Source organism: Centroberyx gerrardi, chromosome 21, assembly GCF_048128805.1.
Source record: "Centroberyx gerrardi isolate f3 chromosome 21, fCenGer3.hap1.cur.20231027, whole genome shotgun sequence".
NCBI classification, from domain to species: Eukaryota; Metazoa; Chordata; class Actinopteri; order Beryciformes; family Berycidae; genus Centroberyx; species Centroberyx gerrardi.
The window spans coordinates 6,425,102-6,450,673 of NC_136017.1; the positions used below are offsets into that span (position 1 = coordinate 6,425,102).

Below are 25,572 nucleotides of genomic sequence, written 5' to 3' on the forward strand. Positions count from 1 at the left end.
ACTGTAGAGTGATTCATCTTCTCTTTCAACAATCTTTGACCTCACATCACTCATGCCAGCCTTGGTTGAGTCGAGCCGGAGCGGATGATGTGCGGCTATGCGCATGCGTCCTGGCTCACCAACAACATCAGGAGAGGAGAAGAGGATGGCGGAGGATGGAAAAGAAGAGTCAGCGGCGACTGGCGACTCAAACCAACCAGCCGCCGACTTGACGAACAAGAACAACAGCACGGTAACGGACCAGTTCCTATTCCCGTTTTTACATTAATTAGCTGTTACCATAGCAATGAAGTCAACTGGCTGTCGTCCGTTAGTAAAATCCCTCACTAACCAGCCGTAGTGTGTGTGTGACATTTGTTAGCTTACATCGGCCTTTGCACCGGACACATCGAGGAATAACGTATAGACCAAATGTATTTCACACGAAGGCACAATCCAGGTGATAGACGTCGCCATTACTCGCAACACGGAGGATGTTATCGTCACTACGTGGCACAGATACTGATATTAACCAGAATATAGATTTAATGCTACTTTTAGGACACTAGGGGGCGTGCATGACCCGCCCATACACCTCTATGCAGAAGTTACACAAGTGCATACGAGGCAAACCAATATGAAAGAGATATTTGGGTTTCATTTCATTTTATTTCCATTTTTGGGGGGGGACTGCTTTCTAAATTTCACCAGCCAGTATTTCAAAAATGCAGATGATTCTATTCTCAAAAACATACCTGTTTTGTAAATAAAGGTAAGAAAGTGACTCCTAACCTTTAATAGTAATAGTAATAATGATATAATAATAGGCTTAACTTTGATACCAGGCATCATTTTGTTAGAGTAGGTGGTGTCAGTGAGTATATCTCATTATCAACTTGATAAATAATTATACACTTGATGACATTTTTATGGTTTGGCTTTTAACTGATTGTACTTCTGTCTTTATGTCTGTTTCTATTTTCTCTGTAAAGCACTTTGTAAACTGTTTTTTGAAATGTGCTATATAAATAAAGTGTATTATTATTATTATTATAAGAGCTAAACTATGCTGTGAATGAGTGGATGGGTGGGAACAGTAACCCCCTTTTCTTTTCTTTCTTTGTTTTTGTTTTTTCAATAAAATGTGTTTATCAGTCATTTGTAATGTGTTTCAGATGGTGGAAGACGGCTCCACTCTCCTGCGCAGGATGGAGATCAGCGTCGCCGAGGCGGAGAAACGGAGTGGTAAAAACTCGGTGAACATGCAGGAGACGTTCACCGTGTACCTCATTGAAACACGGTGAGAAATATAACGTGACCCTTTGAATCCCGGCCTTGAAAAGTATCATTCATGTAAAGGGAAAACACTGTACTGTCGGTTGTTTAGAGGTGAGATGCTTTTGGATGTTTCTGAGCCCCTTAGCTTTTTATTCTTACCAGTACAGTGTGTATTTTTCCTCTCTTCCTTAAGTGTTTTATCTCTGCGTTTTATCACTTCACTCCTGTGTCTTGTCACAAATAATTGAACTAAACAAAACCCGTCCTCTTGGCTGTGTTCCCGAAGGGCGATGGATGCGATCGCTGAGGGTCGTAACCCGGCCCCGGACTCTCTGTGGAGGAGATACAGCGAATTTGAGCTTCTGCGAAACTACTTACTGGTCACCTATCCGTTCATCGTCGTGCCCCCTCTGCCTGAGAAGAGGGTGAGTTCGCTTTCCAAAATTAACCCCATCCAGCCCTGCTCCACTTGATTCAGGAGATCTCAAATCTAACGTGACGGGATGGGTGTAAGTAGGGTGGGAAATTACCATCATCCTCCAGCCAAATTCTGCTAAATTTCAGCAGTGGCTATTAAGCTTTTCTACTCAACAGTCAAATTTCGCAAAATTTCCCATTAATTTTCCCCATAGACATCTCAGAAAATCCATGCTATAAAGAGTTTCAAGCTTCAAACCAAACCAACCAGCTACCAGTTGAATCATGAGCTTATTCAGAATAAAATATATATATGAAAAACAAAAACAAGGCAAGGGTACAAGACTATACATAACGTTTTTAAAGAGGGAATACAGCAGTGTGAGTGATGTCATCGATTCCCTTTCCCCTCATTTTCAACGGCGATACAAAATAATATAGTAATAGAATAGTGATTACTGATTTGTAGTAGTTTTTGCCCCCAGCACACACTTTTATCCTTTTCTCTTGTCAGCTTTGGAGCAGGTAATGTTTCTATGGTAACAGCGACTTCTCCATTTGCTGGGAACCCACCTGCTAAAGCTTGTGGGTAGTGTAGTATTTCACAAGGAAGTCGGGTGTTTTTTTAACAACAAAGTTGAAATCAGATGGACTGATGGCTTCTACAGGAACATATATAGTCGGTTCACAATCTGACTGCTCATGGTAAATCTACCTTACACTGTTTAAAGTTAGGACTATTAATCTAATTTAATAGGAATGAATAAATTAATGGGAAATTTACTTCCAGAACTCAGAGTTTCATCTCTACTTGGAGGCCCCATTGCAGTCTGCAAATCATATTTTGCTGAGGAAACAGACAAACATTAGCAGCTGGTGAATTTTGGAAACCATCAGCCACTATGTCAGGTTGATAAAAATGTAAGATCAATTTTTTCTCAGATTTAATCATGGTTTGATGTTGCTGTTGGTTTCAGTGATGGTAGGTAGTGTATTGCAGGAATAGGTGAAAATAGTTGAATTATGTATATTGCGTATATGTATATTAAAACTGATGCACTGTTTCGGTTCCAACAAAGTTTAAATAAAACAAACAGCCAATAAATCAAAGTATCAAAGAAAATCCCATCAGAACGATCACAACCAAAGTGAAGAAATGGCACAAAAAAATGAAAACTGTTTCTCTTTGGGCGTCTCTAACGGGATCCGAGGAGTTAAAGTGTCTTTTCTTGTGTGCAGGCGGAGTTCGTGTGGCACAAGCTGTCGGCGGACAACATGGACCCGGACTTTGTGGAGCGGCGCAGGGTCGGGCTGGAGAACTTCCTGCTCCGCGTGGCGTCGCATCCCATCCTCTCCAACGACAAGATCCTCTACCACTTCCTCACTGAGGTGCATGTCACAGAAAATAGTCAGCACCCTTTGTATTTGGTTGTAGTCTGCACCCGTCGGTGTGGCGTCACAACTGTATTTCTTTAAAGAGATTAATGATTGATTTAATTATTTTCCCTGCTGTGTTTGGCAGGAACATGGCTGGAAAGAAGTGGTGTTTGAGACAGGATTTCAGGCCAAGGTACATTTACGCAAGATCTTTCTGTTCTCATTAATTTTCAAATGACTGACAGTGACATAAATGTTCCCTGCAAAATTTGACTGAATACCCTTTTTAATCACAGGCAGATTCCAGGCTGAGAGCCCTGAGTGCCACCTTCAGGGTGAGGAATCCAGACAAGTAAGTCATTTTTCCCCTATAAACACTGTTGGAGAGGCTGAACTGTATTGTTGTCAGCATTTACCATTTATGTCAGAATAATTTTGGCCTGGTCATTAATGGTTACATGTTCAAATTTCAGCCCCTAATAGGCTGTCACACACTGAAAATCCTACTATTGTATGTTTATCTGAATGCGGTGACTGGATTATCTAACTAAGATGTAATAAGACATTTTTTTCAACTGCTTCTTAATCAACATCTATCTATCTATCTATCTATCTATCTATCTATCTATCTGCCTTTATTTTCTCACTCAGACGCTTCATGGAGATGAAACACCACAGCGATGAACTGCAGTCTCACACCTCTCAGCTGCTCCGAGCGCGAGCAGTAAGTCTCTCTCTCACACACACACACACACACACACACACATGCATACAAACACATACACACACACACATACACGCACACCTGCTTTCATATGTACGTGTTTACTCTTTGTCTTTGAACATCTGTAACAAATCAAATCTACTTTTTATTTTTTTTATTTACCTGTCAGTGAGGCCGTTCACACACCATAATACAATATAATCTTTATAATATCTACTTTCTAGCAATAGATTCATTGATTGTTTAATCTCATGATTCCAGTATGTTGTTAGGATTTTTGTTGCTCTGTTTATCTTTTCAAAAGTGACAAATTTTACGCTTTTTATTTATTATTTTAAAGCCAAATTGCCTATCATCCAGCTATGTATTCTGTCTGTCTCAAGCTGGCTTGATGCAGGTCAGCACTGTACACAGTTCTCAAGAAATGATTTGTACAATACATGCCTGCAGTCAAACGGCTGCTGTATACACAAACACACCGGGGTTGACTTGAAGACATGCTTGAACCGACCCTTGAAATGCACCTTGGTATTCTACCTGTGTAAACTCGGGATTTTGAACTGTTGTTCTTTTTGTGTGACTTTGCCTAGAGGGTTGCAGACAGACTCTATGGTGTTTACAAGGTCCATGGGAACTACGGAAGAGTCTTCAGGTATGACACCAAACACACAATGCGCATGACAAAAAAAGAACCTAGTGGTTAGCAACCAAGAGAATATTTTTCCATTTGTTTCTATGTCGTATGATTGATAAAATATTCCTGAAAATATGACATTAGGTTCTTTGTTATTGTATACAGTAGCTGTGACTCCAGTGGGTTAAGAGAATTGAAATAGGAAAGCGTCTTAAGAACAGTTACCTTCTGCAACCTGTCCAGTACATGCAATCCTCATGATGGAGAAATGTTTTTACAACAAATACACATGCATGCGACTAATTTACAAGTGTGTGTGTGTGTGTGTGTGCATCCATCCATGTTCATTGCAGTGAGTGGAGTGCCATAGAGAGAGAGATGGGAGATGGACTGCAGAGTGCCGGCCATCATATGGATGCGTGAGTATTTCGCTTGTGGACTTCCTTCCAAATCCATTGTATCTCTTTTTTTATTTCAGTTATGGCCATTATCCAATTGGCCTTGTACAATGGGTAGTTTGAGCCAAGCAGTCTGATTGGTCAAAGATGTATTTCAGCCATGCTTATAATTCCCCTAATGCACAAGTTGCAGCGCTTTATTGGTTGCTATGTCAAATGTCAGGGTGACTAAGGAGCTAGTTAGTGATATTTCTTGTTCCTCTCATACATGTAGGTACGCTGCTTCGATAGATGATATCTTGGAAGAAGAGGAACATTACGCAGACCAGCTGAAAGAATATCTTTTCTATGCTGAGGCCCTTAGGTAAGCTATTTGACCAGCAGCTTGTAAGTATTTAATGGAAATGAGTGCATAAGTGTATTGTGAGGATTATATGATACACCGGGAGGCTGGTTCAAAACTTCAGTCTTTTCATGTTCAGAAATGTTAACAATTATAAACTGATGAATGCTCAAAGATGCACTGAAATGAATGTTCCTTGGCTATAGCTCAGTGAGATCGCTAGGGGCTTGTCTAAGGAAAGGTTGCAGGTTTGAGTCCCAGCCGTCTCACTCTTCAAGTGTTTCTATGTTATTGTTGTCAGTTGTGTGAACACTTGTAGAAATAGCACCATGACCGGAAGCTCATCCAACCTCAGAAACAGCTCAGCAGGATGAGCACAGGGGTTTACTGTCTCTACCTGACAGTCTGAGTGTTGGTTCAATCCCTCATGTGGGAGAAATGTTATTGCTGAAACCAGTCTGCAAAGTCTTTAACATGACTGGCTCCTATAGGCCGCTCCAAAGAAATAAATGACTACTGACAGGCACGTAATACATAGTGACTCCTAGAGGCAGTTACATCATGAACAACACTGACACGGATACTATTTGTAATTGACAGTGCGTACGTGGAGAGACAAATGCTAAATGTAAATCAATCAACCAACAATATGCAGACAAACATACTATATAAATTAGTCTCAACATTGGCCCTGCTTACAGAGTAAAGTTTGAGAAGTTAGATTTTAGCCCTATAGGCAGGCGGCGGGCCATATATGATTATATACATATACTATATTTAGTAATATGATGCAATGGCAAGACACAGCCGACACAGCTTGACATGTTGGTAAAACCTCAGCTGGGCGGGGCTTCCTCCTTCATAATTGCCTCCTTAGAAATCTCTGGAAGGTCGGGGGGGAACTATATTACAGTCAATCAATCAAACCGTTTGTCCACTGGCCACAGTGGCTAGTAAGTCACAAAACCCACTGGCCACTTTCACTGTTTTACCAGCCGACTATATATTTTTAAACTATTGGAGCCTGCAAATTATACCCACATAAAACCTGCAAAAATGGCTGTTCAAGTGGACAAATTTCTCAACAAATCCATCAATATTACTCTTATTCAGTCAACAAGAATGTGGACTGGTAATGTTAAGAATGACAAAGGCTTGGTTTTCCATTCCTAGTAGTTTCCCAGCTGCCTCTGGAGAGCATTTGCATGTTGTGTTGTACACTCTGCTGTGCCTCGGCAGGGCCGTGTGCAGGAAACATGAGCTGACCCAGTTTGAGCTGGAGATGGCCTCCCAGGACCTCATCTCCAAGAAGCAGCAACGCGAGGAGCTGGCTACAGGGGTACAGTGTGATATGCACGGTGCATCATGTCATACACCGTACTTGACGTATTCCTTTACTGCACTTTTAAGAAAAGATGGCGGGGTGTTGTGTTTTCTCAGGGACTCAGGCTGAATATATAGCTTTTATTTCACCCCTAAGGTCTTTGAGGAAGACTCTAGACCTGGTAAACATTCACCATCAGAAATAGCCTACAAGAGTTTAACTTTGTCATTTGACCTGAGTCAGAGAAACGGGAAAAATAATCAATTTTAACAGCTGAAACACAGTGACAGCTGGCCTGAAATTAGTAAAGATTGTCCCTTGAGAAAATGCCTTGGGCCTTATGTCCATTGAATGGCTCTTTGTTGAGCAGATGCCTGTTTGAAGCATGGGACTCTTTTGTTAAAAGTGAAAATATTTTAAACGTCGAGCGCCTGGCACTCTGAGCGCTAAAAGCATTCTTAAGCTGTCATCGCTGTCAGGAATGTGTTAGGATGCATCCTGTCCTTTGAAAATAACAAGTCAAAGAAACCAGTGCTCTGGAAAGAGCCGTAGCCTAAATCCTTCTCCTTCTCATCTGGTGTCGGTCCTCAGATTGTGCGGACGTTCTCCTTCAAAGGGATGACCAACAAGCTTTTTGGCCAGGAGGCTCCTGAGCAGAGGGAGGCCCGACTGAAGCTGCTGGAGGAGATGATAGCAGAGGGGGAGGAGACCGTCAAGGAGAAAACAGCCGAGTGCGAGTGAGTCCTAAACTCTGACGGATACTCTGAGCGCTTCACTTTTTTGACTTAAAGCACCATGATATTCCGCACGATTTTGTTTTTGTTTTTGGTCTTTTTGTGTTTTTTCCTCATTGGTGAAAAGTGGTCCTGGCTGTGGTGTTTTTGCACTGCACTTCCCAGAGATTTATTTATATGAAAATGTAGATTAATGTTGTATATTATTACTTCAAAGCAAGCGTGTTGGAACTGCTGTGTTTGTGGGTGTGTGTTGTTGCAGAGAGCATGTTGAAGGGGCGTGGGTGGACATGCAGCGCTTTAAGGAGCAGAAAGACAAAGATCTGCGGGAGGCCCTCATCAACTATGCTGTCATGCAAATCAGCATGTGCAAGAAGGTAAGTCACCAATCAGAAGGTTAAGCTGATTAAAAGAAAAAGACTTAAAGTATAGTAGTAACAAAATGATTTAATCTGTTCTTTAGTAGAGTAGCTCAGGCAATTACATCCAAGTAAGTGGTGTTTTTTAACCCACTCCCACTCCAAAACACTATATATTGTGAAGTTTGTAATTGAATATTTAAAAAAAAATCGAAAGGATCCAGTCTGTTAAAGGTTACCTAGCATCCACTATAAAGTACTATATCATGCTTTCATTTTGTGCTGTCAGTTGTTTCATAAGAGAAAGTGTTTCAAATGATGAATATCTCATCTTCTTATTGTTTTTTTCTCTGTCTTCCTGCAGGGAATACAAATGTGGAGCAATGCCAAAGAATGTTTCGTCAAGATGTAAAGTTTGAGCCATTTTCAGGGGAGTTTCTTCTCTCTCTCTCTCTTCTCTCTCAGAGAAAGAACTGCCACTACTTTGGTTGTGGTTTGCAGTAGTGAACAGTGCAACATTGATCTTTTTTTTTATTTTTTTTTATGAATTGTACCACCCTATGTGGAAATGACAAAGTTATTGTCAAACAGGATGTGAATAATTGTGCAGTTGCATTTGTAAAAGCTACCAACCCAAAAAGCCCCAGTAGTCACGGTGGTACAAAACGCTTTAAGGATTACACTTTAGGGGTCAAGCTGCACCACCCAGATGGGAAACTACAGTGACAGCAGCACAACGTGGTCCTGGGAGTGAGGAAGAGAACTGACTAGATTTACATGCAGCCTGGAGTTAGTGCCAATAACAGCCGGGTCACTCAGGCTACATTTCATTTGCCCAAATTATGATATTTAATCACTTACCTACTTACTTAAAATTGAACTTCATGTTAAGCATTTAGCTGAAACTCAAAGGCACTTGAAGAGATGACACACTGCCTGGTATTGGGATCAAACCTGTGATTTTTTTTTTTTAGTTATGGGATGCTCTCTCTAAACTTTTACTGTTTAGGCTGCATGTGACTGTAGTCGTTTCTGACATCATGAGGGACAAATGGCAGCTGAGAGAAGCAGCACAAGAGAGAACTGAACTACCGATACCTGGCAATAAGGAAGTTGCTAATTGACAGATATATTTTATATGGTGTACTCAATAATTTCATGAGAGTGGAGGTTTATTACGTTCATTGCATTGATGTAATGCTCATGAATTCATTTAGCACATGATGCACATAATTATAATCTATGATACTGAGTCTAGGATGAATTAATATTAATAAATTGTTGATGTAAAGATGGCAAAAATTTTAATCTGCATTGATAAGGCTGAAAATATTTGTCCATTTGTGTTATGTCTACTTGTAATTATTTTAATAACAATTAATTCCTGTTTTGAAGGCTTTCCAGCAATAAGCTTTTTGAGTTTATTTATATAGACTTTTTTTTGTCCATGTCCTTTCATAACTCATATTTTGATGCTCAATTTAGATACAGCTCATATTTGTTCTGTTTATGATTTTAATAAAAATGTGTCACACCACTAACTGTATTTCCGGTGTTCGCTCTGAGTACACACACACACACACACACACACACCATTAATTAAGAGCTTGCTGCCTTTTTTTTTTTTTTTTTTTTTTAACATCACGACCAATTTCTGCAACTGGAAAGATTTAAAGACAGGAAAAACATTGTAAACAATATCCATTCTTGTGAAAAAAAACGACAACCCTAAAACTAATTGTAACAATTTGTACAAAAAATGGTTTCTGTACACTCAGGTTGGATCTGATCAAAGGAATAAAGGTTTGTTTTTTCAGACACTAAAAAGCACCATGTAATAATGAAATGCTATTTATTTAAATGCTCAAATGGCACAAGGTACAACACACTCACAGACACTGTGATGTCTCTCCACGCCGCTGCCACCTCACCGCCAGCAGAGGGAGACAGAGAGCAGCGCAGAGCCAGTGTCAGTTGATGGAAGCTGATGATGCATCTATCAGCTGACTGTAACCTGGAGGGAACACAGCTGATCTTGCGACCCAGCTGCAGGCCGTATGGACGAGGCCGGCCAGAGGAGTAGTACAGCAGGGGATCAACGACCGAGTGGTAAAGCTGCTGGTACTGCGCTGCGGTGCGGCCGTGGATCAGCAGGGGCTCGTCTCTGGTCTGTGAGCCACCGTTCAGGCGGCGTTACAGAAGAACCTGTCCTCCAGGGTCTCCTTGAGAGCCCGCAGGTTCTCCTCCTGCTTGCCCTCCCTCCTCCTCCTTTCGCCTTAATAGATGGAGGGAGAGAAGGAAGGGACAGGTCAGCAGTGGTACAGTGAGTAGTAAGTAAGTGCTGTGATACGCAGGTTCTCAACCTTCTGGCTCGCGACCCCTTAAAACAAAGTGATGCCTATACACAGAAAAATACAGGTGCAAACTGGAATGGAGTGATGCCATAGAAGAACCATTTGTGGTTCTACAAAGAACCTTTCAAGAACCTTTTAAAATATCCCAATTGGTTAAAGAAAGGTTCCTAATTCTTAGTTATTGGATGGTGGGTGATGGTATTAATGTGGAAAATAACCAAACCCCTCCATAGTATATATTGTGCAATTGCAAATGAGGCTATACAAGGGCAGATAAACAAAAACACAATGCAGTTGTCTAAGCAAAGGAGTGCAGAAATGGTTCTTTAAAGAACCTCGTTCTTTGTGGAACCAGAAACGGTTCTTCTATGGCAGCACTCCGGAGAACTTTTCGGTTCCAGTTCGCACCTTTATTTTTGGTGCTGGGAAGCTCCGGGACTGTTGTATGGATGAATTTTCATTTTTGGGTGAACTATTCCTTTAACTGTTTGATTTCACACAAAGGACAAAATGAAAATGGAATCCACAAAGCATCTGAATCGAAACATAGGCTTTCTATCAGTTTCTTGTGGTTTTCAAATCAAGTAAAAACACTTAAACACAATTTCAAGAAGACTGAGGGTTTGCCTCCCTTCGTGGTTGCTTTCCAATTTGGCAGTTCCACACTTTTCCATGTAAGCAGCAGCCAAGTGCTTAAATCAGAGGTGTATTTAAAATTTTACCTCTGAAAAACATCATATTACTGCACATTTAAGCATCAGTCTCGTCAAAGGGAGTTAGGAAGCACGAGCACATAGTCCATGGCAATCCCACAGTTTTTGGATTTGGGATTTGAACACATCAGAAACTGCTCCGCTGGAGAATGTGTGCTGCCTCTCGCATACAAAGCGAGCACTGTCCCATTTGAGTGAAATCCCATGACGAGCAGTGCAGTCACACAGGAGACAACAGTAGCTGCAGCAAGACGAGACCTTCATCTGTGCTTGGTCTCTGCGACTGCATTGTGATCTTCCGCATTGCTTATCCGAGATTCAGCTTCTGCAAGTCTGGTATCAAGTTTTTTAACTGACTCATTCAGCATTATTACTTTCTCTTCCAGTCGCTCAAATCCATTTTTCATCTCCCCCCGAAGTGACTTTATTTCTGACTTCAACTCACCTTTTAAATCCGTTTTCAAATCAGCAAGCATGGTCTTTATCTCAGCCAGTGTCGCTTCGGGATTCATTTTGCCTCTTTCTCTCTGCTGTTTTCTGGTAGTTACCTTACTCATACCATATGGGTCGGCTTTCCTTACTTAGATTTACAAGCACATATTTTTAGAGAACAAAGTTCATAAAACGCATTTAGTTGTCTGTTTGTTTGATGGCGTGGAGGGTTTCTCTAATCCGCCATGCCTTTGACTCTTCACCCGGAAGTCCCGGCCTGCCTGTATTTATTAAGGAAAACATTCTTAACAAAAACCTTTTTCTATTGGCAAAAGCAGAAAAAGTTTTGTTCTTCCACCAGCGTGACCACGTGGCCTAATGGATAAGGCGTCTGACTTCGGATCAGAAGATTGAGGGTTCGAGTCCCTTCGTGGTTGGCTTTCTAATTTAGCAGTTCCAGATGTTTCCATGAAAGCAGCAGGCATTGCAACCATGATTGATGTTTACTGGAAACTGAAATTCATCATGAAACTAGGGATGCTGTCAGGGGTGACACCAAGGGTATATCCCCGAAATTCCCCAATCCTCGAAGGCCCCATTAAGTCAAATGTAATAAAAAGCCATTCAATAATCACACAGTAAGACTCCAGGGTTAATCTTCCCAATTATATTGGTTGTATGTCCCAACTATTTTTATTTTGCCAAATAATAAAATTTTTCCTTCTGGGCTAATCTTCATAACAATGAAGCTTGCATGCCGTAACTATTTTTATATCACAAATTAATAAAGTTAACCAGTTGATTATATTATTATTACTCCTAAACACTCCAAAATGAATGGATATAATCCTCTAGGGATTGTCTCCCCAATAATAAAGGGTATGTACCTTAACTATTTTTTTTAACACTGAATAATAAATTAACTCTTTTATTAATAATTATCATTAAAAGTTCAAACTTCATACAAATCTCCCCAATAGCCTGAACAATTCTCTTGACACAATCAGTTAATTAATAATACTTACAATAATCATAAACACATCAAAATCAATAGAGTTCTTCCTCTAGGGGTCATAAGTGTCCATACCAAATTTGAAAAGATTCTTATAAAAACTGTTCAAGTTATCGCATTCACATGGAGAATCCATAATATCCCCGAAAGTTATTTCGGGGAGTCAAAGTGGGAAGCAGACAAGAGTTTAAAGGGGAAAGCCAAAAAGACATTTTCCTTTCATGTTCAGAAATGTTAATAAAGAAAAAAATTGTCTTTCAGTGACAGCACCTGTCACTCAGAGATCACTCATAGACTTTTAGGTGTGCAAAACATTTTTTTTTTCTCAGTATATACCTTTTTGGACAAAAAACAAAAAGGTATATACTGAGAAAGAAATATGACCCCACACAAAGAAAGAATAAGAGCCCTATTGCCATATCTTAACAAGATAAACATACATTAGAGTCGGTCTAAAGGAATAAGTATTACAAAATCTTACAAAGAAGCAAAAATACATTAGAGCAAGCATGGGATATAATATTGTAAGTCATTTAACATTTGTATGTTTATTGAACCTTTTGCATCTGTGGTAGCAGTCTAATCTCTTTAGCACTGCACTGTGATGGCTACTGGTAATCTAACTCTTATGCCTTTTCTTTAATATAGATTATTGTTATGAATTTAGCTCACGACCTCAGATGCACCTGTTGGGCCATGTGACCTAGACTGAGGATGGCCTGCAGGTGTGTCCTTTGGCATAACCTCTCCTCATTGGTCTGCTCCTCCTGTTCTATTTATTCTGTGATGTTTTGTGGTTGTTTCATGTTTGCCTGATGAAGGTCTTACTGACCAAAACGTTGCATTAAAGTATCAAGCAAGTGTAGACAGGGTGCGGGATTATACTTCTTTCTCATGTTCAGAAATGTTAACAATTATAAGACAAGAATGTGGTTGTTGCTCACAGATGCAGTGATACGGCCTATCAGTGATATACATATATATATATATAGTCTATAGATAAGCTGATGAATGAGATACAACGTGGCCTTGGCTGTAGCTCCGTGGGATAAAGAGCTGCTGGGGGTGTAGTGGTGTAAACAGTTGCTGGTTCAAGCTCCAGTCATCTCACTCTGAAGTATTTCCATGTTATTGTCAATGTGAACAATTGTAGAAATAAGATGATGAAGGTGAACTCATCTAAACTCAGAAGCAGCTCAGCAGGATCAGCAGCTGGTTTATCCTTCACTACCTGACAGTCTGAGTGTTGGTTCAATCCCTGATGGGGGAGAAATGTTCTTGTTAAATCTGCAATGTCTTTAACCTGACTGGTAAACTGGCTTACAGAGCAATATACTGTATCCTGGCTCCTATAGGCCGCTCCAAACAAATACACAGCATGTCCATACTGATCCAAATAAATAACAGACAACAGTTAGTAACTGGCTCCTACAGGCAGTTACATACACAGATACTATATGTGATTGACATGATATGTGGAGAGAGGAATACCAAATGTAACACACTATATATATTAATCGTAGTTGTAGACACGTTGACATGCAAATTTAATGCGTTTAAGGCAATAATTAAGAGTAATAGGCTAGTTGCATTCAGTTGGTCATACAGTATTTGGCTACATTTACATGTGCACAATAAAAAAAATGCAATGCTTCAGGAGGTACTTTTGGGAAACCCGTTGGACAGGAGGAGACGACTCGTGCAGTTGTTGCGCCACCGGCAATTCAGTGTTTTTGGATGAGGATACGGAGTGAGGATTGGAGCGCAGTGATAGAGACAGAACTTTAAAATGTCCCGAAGACTTATGGCCATCCAGTTTGCCATGCACAAAATCACAGATGTCTGTGTACCTGTTTTGCAAGAGCCTGGAGCTAGTTGTGCAATATTTTATCAAGGTACCCACATAATTATAAAGTAAGATGGAATGCAGTCCAGTCGCCTTCAGATGGCTATAGGGGTTTCATCAACCGATGGGAGGGCCCTTAAGTGACAGATATTGGTAAGAATCACCCCTTAATCTAGCCCTGATATAGGACCCTTTGGTCGGAATGGTTATTCTCTCTCCCAAAGGCTCCTGTGCTGCTCCATTAAGAATTCTCCCTACAAAAGTCAGAGAGATAATCAAAGACCACTTGTGTCCAGAGGGTTGCTGGTTTGAATCCTGGACTGGCTGGGAAAATCTGGGCGAAGGAATGAGACAACCTCTCTCCTCTCTCAGCATGGTCCCTCCCTCATTTGCTCCGGTGCAGCTACTATATGAGCGTAATACAGGGCAAAGGAGAGCCTGCGGGCCAACTCAAACACACCTGCATACATAGCCTGCAGGTTGAAGAAGTAATATACTTTTTTGCAACTGGGGAAGTAAACGGTCGCTCAAGTCATTTTTTTATAATCCACAATGGCTCTCAATATACCAGGTATGATAATGATGATGGTCTTCTACTTGCTGGTCCTGGGAATTGGCATCTGGGCATCTGTAAAATCAAAGAGGATGGAGAGAGACATCCAGGGGGGCTGGATAGAAGTGGCCTTTTTAGCCAACCGGAGGGTCACCTTGGTCACGGGAGTCTTCACAATGACGGGTGAGACTCTATTTATCTCATCTGGTCACATTTGTATTGCATTGAACGAATGTATTGTATTTCCCCAATTTCCTCCAGGGGATCAATAAAGTGCAATACTATCTTGTCTATTATTGCACCTACTGCCTAATCTCATCTGCTCTATTTTGCTGTGCAATGGGGTTGATGAAACACTTAGTATAGTATCATTCTGGTAAACCGGTTTTGGTGAAGTGGTCCATCAAATAAAAAGTGAAGTAGTCAACATGAGTATTTATTTTCTGGAAAATCTCAGGGAGACTTCTGGCATCACAACAGTTTTCACAACTATTTATTTGTCTTTGACCGCAGCACAGCACATTGTAGATTTGTCTGAGTCTTTATAAATTCAGAAATTGAAAGGTGTTTCCCTTGAAAAACATAATCTCACTCTCTTTGGGTGATTATGCATTTTCTTTTTTTTCTTTTCCTGCTGCAGCCACTTGGGTTGGAGGTGCCTTTATCATCGGTGTTGCACAGTCGGTGTACAACCCCACTGAGGGTCTACTGTGGGCTCTTGTTCCCCTGCAAATGTCCGTTTCATTTATTATCGGTAAGATCCTCTTGAATAATGTCAGTCTGAGTGAAAAAGTGTCACTTGCTCCGTTGCCTCCTGAACTTTATCAGTCATTATTTCTTAACTGTTACTTTACTGTAACATTATGCATTAGGTGGGTTTCAAGTTTAGATGGTACACAACAGATGAGACAGTTGAGTCCTAAATTTATATTCTCTTATATTGATGTGTACCAGTATGCTTGTGTAAATTAATTTGCTAATAAATTCAGATGAAAAACATTGCTTGTGTTTATCTCTATTGATAAAAGAGAGCTGTTCTTCAATGTGTCAGTGACAAAAATGCTTGCTCTCTCTTTCTGTCTTTTAAAGGTGGGCTGTTCTTCGCCAAGCCAATGAGAGACAAAAATTACATCACTATGATGGATCCATTTCAGAGAAAGTATGGAAAAGTACTGACTGGGTTTCTTGCCATTATTCCAGTAATAAGTGAAGTTATCTGGATTCCTGCCACGCTGATTTCCTTGGGTAAAAGCATGTGAACACACAAAAATGCACATAGTCTCTGTCTTTCTCATTCAGATTTTCCTCATACATTTAAGTGTGTGTGTGTGTGTGTGTGTGTGCGCGCGCGCGTGTCTGCTTGCTACAGGGGCGACCATGAGTGTCATTTTGGATTTGCCCATCAGTGTATGCATCTGGATCTCTGCTGCGGTGGCTATCATCTACACTGTTCTTGGAGGTCTCTATTCAGTCGCCTACACTGATGTCATCCAGCTTTCTCTGGTGTTTTGTAGCTTGGTGGGTATTACGCAATGAAACAAAGAAGTTCAGCTTTGCCAATGAACTGTGTCTCTTGGAAATGTACCAACATGAGCACGTTTCACGCACATTACTTTCATAATGTATTTTGGATGCAAGGATGATTTATTCCAGCATTCTTTATTTGAATTTCGTTGTCCTCCTCTGTCCATAGTGGCTGTGTGCTCCGTTTGTTCTGGCGAGTGACGTCTACACTGATATCACCAAAACGGCATTCAACCAAACATATCAGGCCCCCTGGGTTGGCCAGCTTGGGCCTGATAAAGCCTGGAGGTGGATTGATCATTTCCTAGTAATGGTAAAGTGAAGTAACAGAAAATTGGTTTAAAATTTGGCATGCTTGAGCCTGCTAGACCACATAGCTTATGAATGTGAATTATTCTAATGTTGCAGTTTTGCCCTTTACTCCTTGCACTTGACTGTAAAATTGTAATCCTGTAAACTGTAGACCTTTTTACCTTTTTACTCTTGTTTTCCAACATACACCTTTATTTATGCTGCTGCAATGACAGTTTCCCCTCAGCAATCAGATAATTTCCTAGTGATGGTAAGGTGAAGTAAGGTAAATTGGTTTATAATTTGGCATGTTTGAGCCTGCTGGACCACATAGCTTATCATCAACTTTCAGATGTCCTGCATTAAAGCCCCTATGTGTAGAATTTGTATCTGATTATATCATCCTCCAATTAATTTTGATACCATAAAAGTTTGTCATTAGAAAACTGAGACCATTGTGGAGAAAACTGGTCAGTCTGTTGATTCTCTGTGCGGGGGTACGAACTGGCACGAAGTGCCGTACTGACTTACGGCAGAAACTCAAACCAAACCAGGAAGAAAACAGACACAGTTTGAATGCAGACTAGTAGCTTAGATTGAACAGCGTGAAGCTAATCAATATGGCAGATAGTGGTAACATGGAAGACAGGACTCTCTGCTGCACCCTCTGCAACAAAACAAAACAAGAAGCCTGTAACAGAAGAGGCTAAAACAGCTAAGTTCCCGTTCCCCGGCCCCCCGGAACACGGCAGAGTTAACCGTGGCCGGGTGTTCACTCGCCGGGGGGGGTCATCCCTATGTTCCCTCAGCCCTGTGTGTTTAGGCAAGGAGCTCGTATGGTGGAGGTTAGGGTTAGGGTTGCTTGCGGTCGAGTGGTTCCAGGGCAGATGAGGTGGTTGGCTTGAGGCATGAGGTCACTGAGGTTAAGGTTAGAGCAAGCTTGCGGTCAAGGCTGTCAGAAGGTAAGTTGGGATAGGGTTGAGGGAACATAGACACGCTCCCCGGAGGAGAGCTAGACGGGAGCTGAAGAGGTTTAAGACCGACACAGAGCTGGCTTTCTTTCTCCTACCATAAATCCTCTAATATTGGCCCGGGTCTTTATTTACCTCAACTGCAGAGGGTACCAGGCCTTTATAGGAAGCAGGCATACATTAGAGACAGGCCTTTATTTCTAATTCCCTCTGTTTGATAAGTATATTTGCTCATATTTTAGTACGAAGCCTCCTTGTTTTCTGATCTGCTTCTGTTGGGGTACGTTAGGTAGACGTTTTTTTGTTACTACAATGCATTACGATAATTACGGTAATCGACGACGGCATGCTCCAGAGACTTCCGCTGGCCGAGCCATCTTGTGGCACTTGTACGTTACTACAAACTACGGTTACAAACAGGCACCAGGAGTTTACCGGTATCCACCGTTGTTTGCATGTAAGCTGAAGCTAACTGAAGCTAGCTGAACCTGGGCGCCGATGTGTTCCCGGTGAATCTCGGCCGACCAGGATATAGGAACTAATGCTTGAGCTACAGTTATCAGCAGTATTTTGTTTACATATTGTGGCTGTATGAAGCAAAATCAACAATTTTTAAATCCTACACATAGGGGGCACATAGGGAGGGTTAGGGTTAGTGGAGGCCTGGTGTCTGTAATTGATCTGGTATTTGCTGTATGAGACTGCAGTGCTCTGAGACGCTAGAAGACACAACAGTGGATCATTACCAGCAACCAATAAAGTCATAGGAATATTTCCAGGGTGCTATTGAGCCGACCCTTGCACTCCTTACCATTGGTTACTTGTAATCTACAACGTGAAGTGAAGCTCATTCTGCTGTTGCACTGTTGCTCTTTACTCCTTGCACTTGACTGTAAAATTGTAAACTGTAGATACCTTTTTACTCTTTGTTCTCCAAAATAAACACACAGTTTCACCTCACCAACTGATAAAGTTTATCTCATTGAAAGATGCTCTGGATAGGAGCATCAGCTAAATGCCTAAAATGTAATATGTACAAAGGAGATGGCTTGGTCTGTTTCACATCTTTCATTTTTCAGAGTGTGGGGAATATGGCAATTCAAGATTTTCATCAACGGACGCTCTCCTCCAGTTCCACGTCCACAGCCAGAATCATCTGTTTTGCAGCAGCAGGCATCGTCATCATTCTTGGAATTCCTCCCGCGTTGATCGGAGCCGTCGCAGCCTCAACAGGTAAACCAGACGGGTCGGGCAGCAGGGTGGTGTAGTGGGTAGGGGGGCCGTCCTACGACCAGAGGCTCCACCAAGCATCCGGCCTGCTGAAGTGTCCTTGAGCAAGACACTGAATCCTGACCAGCTCTCTCTTCATCAGCACAGCACTCTAACCAGCAAAAAATCTGTCTCCATTCAACACAACGGCCAAAGGCGCACGCAAAACCTTTCTTGCGTGATAATGTGAACACTCCTTAATGCACAGAAAAACAGCGAGATGAAATCTAAGCTGTCAATCATCCCCACCTGCTGCACAGCTCTACCACCTGCACAAACTATACACAGAGCAGCTTCTCACTAACCTTGATTCTGATAGATAAGTGGGGTGAACAAGCTGAGTCCAGAACTTGCAAGACCTGGACCATTAATAAGGGGCCCCAGACTTAACTGCCTTAAATAAAAACTTCCTAGTAGATTTCCTAGTAGATTCAAATATTCCATTCCCTTTCTTTTATCTCTTTTCGGCACCAACTCTTATCTGTTTTGGGCTTTGTGTGTGTGTGTGTGCATGTGCAGCAGCCAAATTGGTACTTATCGATATTTTTTATGGTCTACGGTATAAACACACACTAGCTGCAGCTGTAGCTATGTTGATTACCCACTTGTCCTTTTTATGGTCATGCTGGTGGCCACCCTAAATGTCTGTAATATTGTGTGCATCTTCCTATGAAGCGAGCCATTTATAATGGCTGCTTCTGTGGCTTACAATAAACAATTTGCCTTGGCCATACTGCACAGGTGGCTATTGAAACCAATGTGGTGACCTTAAAACTAGCTGTAAGCTAGTTTTCCCCTTTTTCATTCTTTGTTTGTTGTCGTACATCTTCAGTGTTTTAATCACTTTGCTTCTACACTTTATCTCTGCAAAACAAAACTAAACTAAAGTAGGCTAAACCATCTGACTAGTATCTCTGAAACCTGCATGTTTCCAGTCAGTTTCCTCTTACGTTTCAGACTGGAACTTGACCTCATATGGTTCTCCTTCTCCATATGAGCGAGGGGAGGCGGCTATGGTATTGCCCATCACCCTTCAGCATCTTACCCCGACTTACATTTTCGCTTTTGGCATCGGAGCTATTGCCGCCGCTGTGATGTCATCTGCTGACTCTTTCCTCTTGTCTGCCACCTCCATCTTCACCACCAACATCTACCGGACCATCAGGAGTCAGGTGCAAGGAACAGGAGGGCGAAAATGGCAGACTGGAGCTTTAGTTACAAGCATTTCTTGGAAGCCGAGCTGTTCTGGAGGCAGAGATTATTTCATTGAGTTAAATCTCAACCAAAGAACCACAGTTTTCAAGACAGTAAGTTAGCTAACTGTCAAACTTGAATGACAAAGGAGTTCTGGGAATTAAAAAAAAAAAAAGTATATCATAAAATATAGTTTATTTCTGTTTTTCCTTCTTTCTTTCATTAATTCATGACCATGGCATTCATGATCTTCGAAGTTCAACAGTCTAGCTAACTAGCTTGATAGCGCTAGGCTAGTAGTATGCCTGATTTAGTCTTGGAAGCTCAGCTAGGCTAACTAGCTACACTAAATGATCTCACACAAATACGTGAAATGAACACGAACTCTAAAACGACGATTTACGTGCTGTGTATTATGGGAAAATAACGTTTCTCCACCACAAACTGAAGGTTCCCCCGCAATGAATTTACATATGTTCCTCCACCACAAATTTTAATTTGTTCCTCAGCCACGAATTTAACTACGTCCCAAAGCTTGGATAACGGTTAAATTTAGGCAAGTAAGTTTGGTTAAGGTTAGGGTAAAGATTATGGTTAAGTAGGCAAGTAAAACAACTTGGTTAAGGTTTGGGTTAAGGTTATGGTTCAGCAACTAAAACAACTTGGTTAAGGTTAGGGAAAGGGCTTGGTCATGGTTAAATAAGAAAAACGTTCGTTAAAAATTAAAATGTGGTTGAAATGTCCTTTGAAAACGCTGGGAATTGAACCGCTCGAAGGCAAGCGCATACGCCCGTCCACCATGCTACATAAATGTGACACTACTTCCTGTTTATTTTCATGTCTCCTTCACGTAACCGCTTCATGCTGGGAATATGTAAATTTAACACTTTAACAAGTCGTGTTCATTTGACGTTTTTCTGAGAGATTAGTCTGATAATGTAGTATATAGACTGCATTTTTTCAGCAAGAGCACTAGGTTTCATAATATTTGCAACCTCCTCTTTTACCCCTTGTCTTTTCACTGGGTAACAATAAATTGCTTAAAGTCACTAGAAGTCACCAGATGATATCATACGCCACATTGCATATGAATATATTTGCTACCCTGATCCTGATCTCCCCCTGCTCACAGTGGAGGGAACCCTATGTCGTGTATAACCCTGTCCAGGCAGGATTATTGCTGAACAACATTGGTAATGTAGTTTAAATCATTACACGCCAGTTATTTTAATGAACGATTGGGACAGTGTATTACTTTATTACTCCCATAAATTACTAAAAAACTGTGGTTCTTGATAATTTCCTCTGTCCACAGAGTGTTAACTCAACCAATGAGATTATTTCTGCCTCCAGAGCAACTCCGCCACTGAGAAATGTTTGCAGAACTAAAACTCAATTTGTACAAAGTGTAGCTCAATAGTTGGATCACTATCCAAGGTTAGGGGTTTCCTTTGTTGTGTCGCTCAATAATATTGCCAGGGTTAAGGGTTTGTTTCCCACTAGGGCCTCCCATGCTAAAAAACTCATGGTACTGTTAAGCACTTTGGATAAAAATGTCCACCAAATGGCATGGAGAGAGCAGTAATCATTAGCTACCATTAGCCCACAAAATGATTTACCCTTGTCTTCCATACAGCTAATTCTTGCCATTTAATCAGAGATTACTTTGTTTGTTGGGTAATGTTGGAGATTTAACTTCCACCCAAGAATTACTGTATGTGCTCTTCTCTTTAGGCATCGGATAAAGAGTTGCAGTGGGTGATTCGTGTCTCCATAGTGGTTGCAGGGCTTGTGGGTACATCCCTCGCCTCCCTGGACAACAGCATCATGGTGTTCTGGATCCTGGGCTCGGACTTTAGTTACACCGTCATGCTCCCCCAGCTGATTTGCGTCCTCTTCTGCGAGGTTTCCAATGGCTACGGGGCTATCACAGGCTATGTTGTTGCCGTGGTGATGAGAACTTTGTGTGGAGAGCCGGTGTTGGGACTCCCTGTCGTTCTCCATTTCCCGGGTTGCACTTTGGAGGACGGCGTTTACGTTCAGTACTCTCCTGTCAAGACCATCTGCATGCTCTCTAGTCTGGTCTCCATTCTGTTGTTTTCCTACATGGCGTCACTCCTGTTTAACAAGGGGATCCTTGCGGAGAAGTGGGACGTGTTCAAGGTGAAATCCCAGGGAGCGCCAACGCCGCCGGATGCCAAAGAGGATGAGGGTGACGATAAGACTGAGGTTCAAAATGAAAATGGCAACTCTGTTTTAGAGCCAATGCTGGATACAAGATGCTAATTTTGTTTCTTTTGACTTTGTTTTTTTTTTTTGTTTCTGTAATGTGATTGTTGGTGTGTGGTGGTAGGCCTGTCAGAAATGATTATTGGAAATGATTACTGATGATGCAAATGCTTTATGTAAAATGGTTATGACACTGGCTGGCTTGGGGCGCCTTGACAAATTCTTATGGCTTATCACACGAGTGTCACATACATCCTTATCAGTGTAGCCCAGGGTGAATTTCAATTAGTTTTATATTAAAAAGAAAAAGAAAAAAAGAAGAAGAGTTCAGTTCTAAGTTGGATTGAAATGCAATTAGTTCTGCATGTGTATTACAGCCTCACTAATATCCAAAACGCTAGTTATTTGATATCTATTGGTCATTAAATCCCTGATCTTCCAATCAGAATTCAGAGTGGTGGGACTTGGAAGAGCTAACTGCAAAACTACATAGCATGCAGACAAGAACCTGTTGAAACAGTAGAGAGTAAAGGGCTATCCAACACCATAATATCCTAACTGTGGTTTACAACATGTTGGACCTACCTGTGGGGAATTATGTGTGAACGCTGTTAAGTTAAAGCTTGACAATAATTTTTTTAAGTGTTAATGTTATGGTCTAAACTAGCCCCGTTGGGACTGGCACAACACTGCGTGGCTGCCAGTCCTGAGTCCTTGCATTAAAAACCTTGGCGGGAAAGGTTAAAGACTGAATTTTGCCAATCTGACAAGCTTTCTGGATTCCTTGAACCCTTTTCTGTTACACAAGTAAATCATATTGTGTGAAAGTATTTGAAATAAAGTATAAAATGTCACCTTTGTGTGGCTTGTCCTAGTTGTTTTCATATGGATATCTTAGAAATGGCTGCCATTCTTCTTCTACGCCTCTTCCCTGTGTGGAAAACGTGCTCTTTGCTGCCCCCCTTTGCATCTTTTCTTTTGTTTGTTTGTACATGCTTCGGAAGTACAACTTTTTCCTGTGTCTGGACCCGCCTGCAGTCGGCCTCACCCGCCATTTTCCTGCATCGCCTGCATTCCATTTGGTAACGATTTCTCCTTGCCTCGCGTCTCATCCTCGACTCCTCGGTCAAAGGTCACGGGGGAAACGAGGACAAGATGCGAGGAGGAGAGGAAGCGAGTGAACGGGCCCTGTCAATTGGAACATGCTCACATGCGCCATATTGAAGTGACGTTTGAAGTGTGGCGTTTGAGGCGCCTCGCGCACAGTATCTCCTTCCCCTCCACAAATGACAGCTGTCTAGTTTTATCCACATAGAAATGTTTCACAAATTTCAGATTAATGTGTAATTCATCTCTGTCCGCTCCTAATGAGCCTCTTCTTCCTCATGGAGGCAGAACGCCTAACAGAAATGTATTAAGCTGATGGGTGTCTGTGCGTTACACCTGAGTACCCTCCGACCACGCCTCATTGGGTCAGCGAGGAGACGACAACAAACATACTCTATAATTTAGGAGTAAACACAGTAAACTTTGAGAAGTTGGATTTTAGCCCTATAGGCAGGCGGTGGGCTATATATACATACTAATATATACCATAGGCATATCCAGGAAAACATTCTTGGCAAAAAAAGAAAAACCACGTGGCTTAATGGATAAGGCATCTGACTGCGGGTCAGAAGACTTCTGATCAGAAGACTGAGGGTTGGACTCCCTCTGTGGTTGGCTTTCTATATTACAGCCTAACTCACTGATATCCAAAACGGTAGATATTTGATATTGGTCATTAAATCCCTGATCTTCCAATCAGAATTCAAGAGAGGTGGGACTTGGAAGAGCTAACTGCAAAACTAGGTAGCTGCAGACAAGAACCTGTTGAAGCAGTAGAGACTAAAGTCTTTCTTTAGCAGGTAGCCTATTGCAATTGTGATTGCCGTTTACTGGAAACTGAAATTCATTATGAAAGTAGGAGTCAAAATGCATATAAAGCACAGAAGTGCTTAAACAGGAACACTAAGTGCTTTAAGAATTCACTCCTTTCATGTTCATGTTCAGAAATATTAATAAAGAAAAACATTTTTTTGCACACCTAAAAGTCCACTGTATAGCTCAGTGAAATAAACAGGTGGCTATGGTGCACCAGGATCCTGGTTCAAACCTCAAGTCTTGTCATTTTCACATCATGTAACAACAATTATAAGCTGATGAATGTGAGGTACAAGCAATGTGGCTGTTGCTCAGAGATGCAGTAATACAGCCGATCATTAGCAGTTTGAGCACGTATAAATAAGTTGATGAATGAGATGGAAGAAGTCTTTGGCTATGGTTGCTGGTTTGACTCCTGGCCCTCTCACTCATGTTATTGTTGTCAGTAGTGTGTTTTATTTATTATTATTATTATTATTTATTACAGATATATTCTGATATATTATATATATTAAAATGATGATAATTTATATTAAAAAAAAAGTGGATTCAAAAAAAGGAAGCCGGATTATTGATCTTCAGAGATAACCATCTATGGATGTGTGACCAGAATTGTGCTGTTATTGGACATGAACAAAACATTAAATTGTTTATGCCACTAGAACAAATCACATGGATTAGCACCTTATCTAAGGCTTTTCAACTATCTACCTGTGTTTTTAATTAACTGAATTAATGAGCACGGCATTGCTTACTATAGTATATTCTCTATAAGAACAGTTTACATTATACTTTTCAATAAACTCATTGTATTGCAAAAACACATCCATTTTCATCTGTTAAATCATGCTCAAATACAATGTGTTTCTCATACCACTCAGTTTTACATTTTCCTACTGATTGTTATTACTCTATTCTTCCACAAGGTGGAGCTGTGTGCTGTGAGGGCTGTATGGGTTAAAATAACATTTCTGTATTTCTATGACACACACACACACACACACACACACACACACCTCTTTATCTATGTGCTGTCTGTGGTTTAGAGAAAACCATTGGTGGTGTTGGACTGTGTTAACTCTGGTTAGCAGAGCCTTTCTTGTCCCTGTCTCTCTCGACTCTGTACCCTGTCTACTGTCTCAGCTGTGTCTGTCCCTGTAATGTCCCTCCCCAGGACATCCAGGAAACCTGCTGGGAACGTTTCCCTAACTTTCCTAATATCCTGCATCTCTCCAAGGCCCAGAGTGAAAATCATGTGACGTTTTGGCAGTCAGTTCCCTGACTGAGTGCAGAGTCTTCCAGTGATGCTGCTTTGTAACGCTGCTATCTCCCAGGCAAACAGGCACATTTTTAACCCACCAACCGTATTTGACCACATCACACCGCTGCCCAAAGACAAATTACACATGCACCAAATCTACTGGATGCAAAGTATCTAATCACTTTACTGCTTCTCCAGTCTCTGCAGGGGGAAGGTGAGGCTTTGTCTGCCTTTCAACTATGATTAAATATCTATTGTGAAATATAGTTTGGGCAAAAATTAACATTCCTTACAAGATTGTTTTACAGCCTGAAGGTAAACATCTCTTGTTGAATGTGCATTTGTCTCCAGATTTCCAAATTCAGAGTTTCATGACACTTTTATACCTCAGCCGGTCTCAAGTGTGAAGAAAAATCTCTCTTGGAACGTGACT

General features: G+C 41.2%; 2 protein-coding genes and 1 non-coding gene across 5 annotated transcripts; all 3 read left to right on the plus strand.

The window, feature by feature from the left end:
• Window positions 1-103: 103 nt before the first annotated feature.
• On the plus strand, window positions 104-8,790 carry LOC139930500 (sorting nexin-4-like). The gene is made up of 14 exons (XM_071923717.2): window positions 104-232; window positions 1,155-1,279; window positions 1,544-1,682; window positions 2,914-3,063; window positions 3,197-3,244; window positions 3,348-3,403; window positions 3,703-3,775; window positions 4,366-4,427; window positions 4,763-4,828; window positions 5,082-5,171; window positions 6,390-6,489; window positions 7,066-7,211; window positions 7,471-7,585; window positions 7,932-8,790. The coding sequence occupies exons 1-14, from the start codon at window positions 104-106 to the stop codon at window positions 7,977-7,979; spliced, it is 1,347 nt and encodes a 448-aa protein (XP_071779818.1). The 3' UTR covers window positions 7,980-8,790.
• Window positions 8,791-11,430: 2,640 nt separating this feature from the next.
• Window positions 11,431-11,503, plus strand: trnar-ucg (transfer RNA arginine (anticodon UCG)). Its single transcript has one exon. It is a non-coding gene; the product is annotated as a tRNA-Arg (tRNA).
• A 1,008-nt stretch (window positions 11,504-12,511) lies between these two features.
• Window positions 12,512-23,786, plus strand: LOC139930492 (high-affinity choline transporter 1-like). Of its 3 annotated transcripts, none has more exons than XM_071923706.2 (9): window positions 12,512-12,602; window positions 14,496-14,660; window positions 15,118-15,231; window positions 15,567-15,722; window positions 15,847-15,995; window positions 16,171-16,314; window positions 18,343-18,496; window positions 19,490-19,704; window positions 21,461-22,559. In XM_071923706.2, the coding sequence occupies exons 2-9, from the start codon at window positions 14,498-14,500 to the stop codon at window positions 22,010-22,012; spliced, it is 1,647 nt and encodes a 548-aa protein (XP_071779807.2). In that variant the 5' UTR covers window positions 12,512-12,602; window positions 14,496-14,497; the 3' UTR covers window positions 22,013-22,559. The 3 variants fall into 3 exon arrangements, 2 of the variants coding, with proteins under 2 accessions (XP_071779807.2, XP_071779806.2); XR_011785470.2 differs by lacking the exon at window positions 12,512-12,602 and adding an exon at window positions 23,771-23,786 and having other exon boundaries at window positions 14,477-14,660; window positions 21,461-22,409; XM_071923705.2 differs by lacking the exon at window positions 12,512-12,602 and having other exon boundaries at window positions 14,477-14,660.
• The last annotated feature ends 1,786 nt before the right edge of the window (window positions 23,787-25,572 follow it).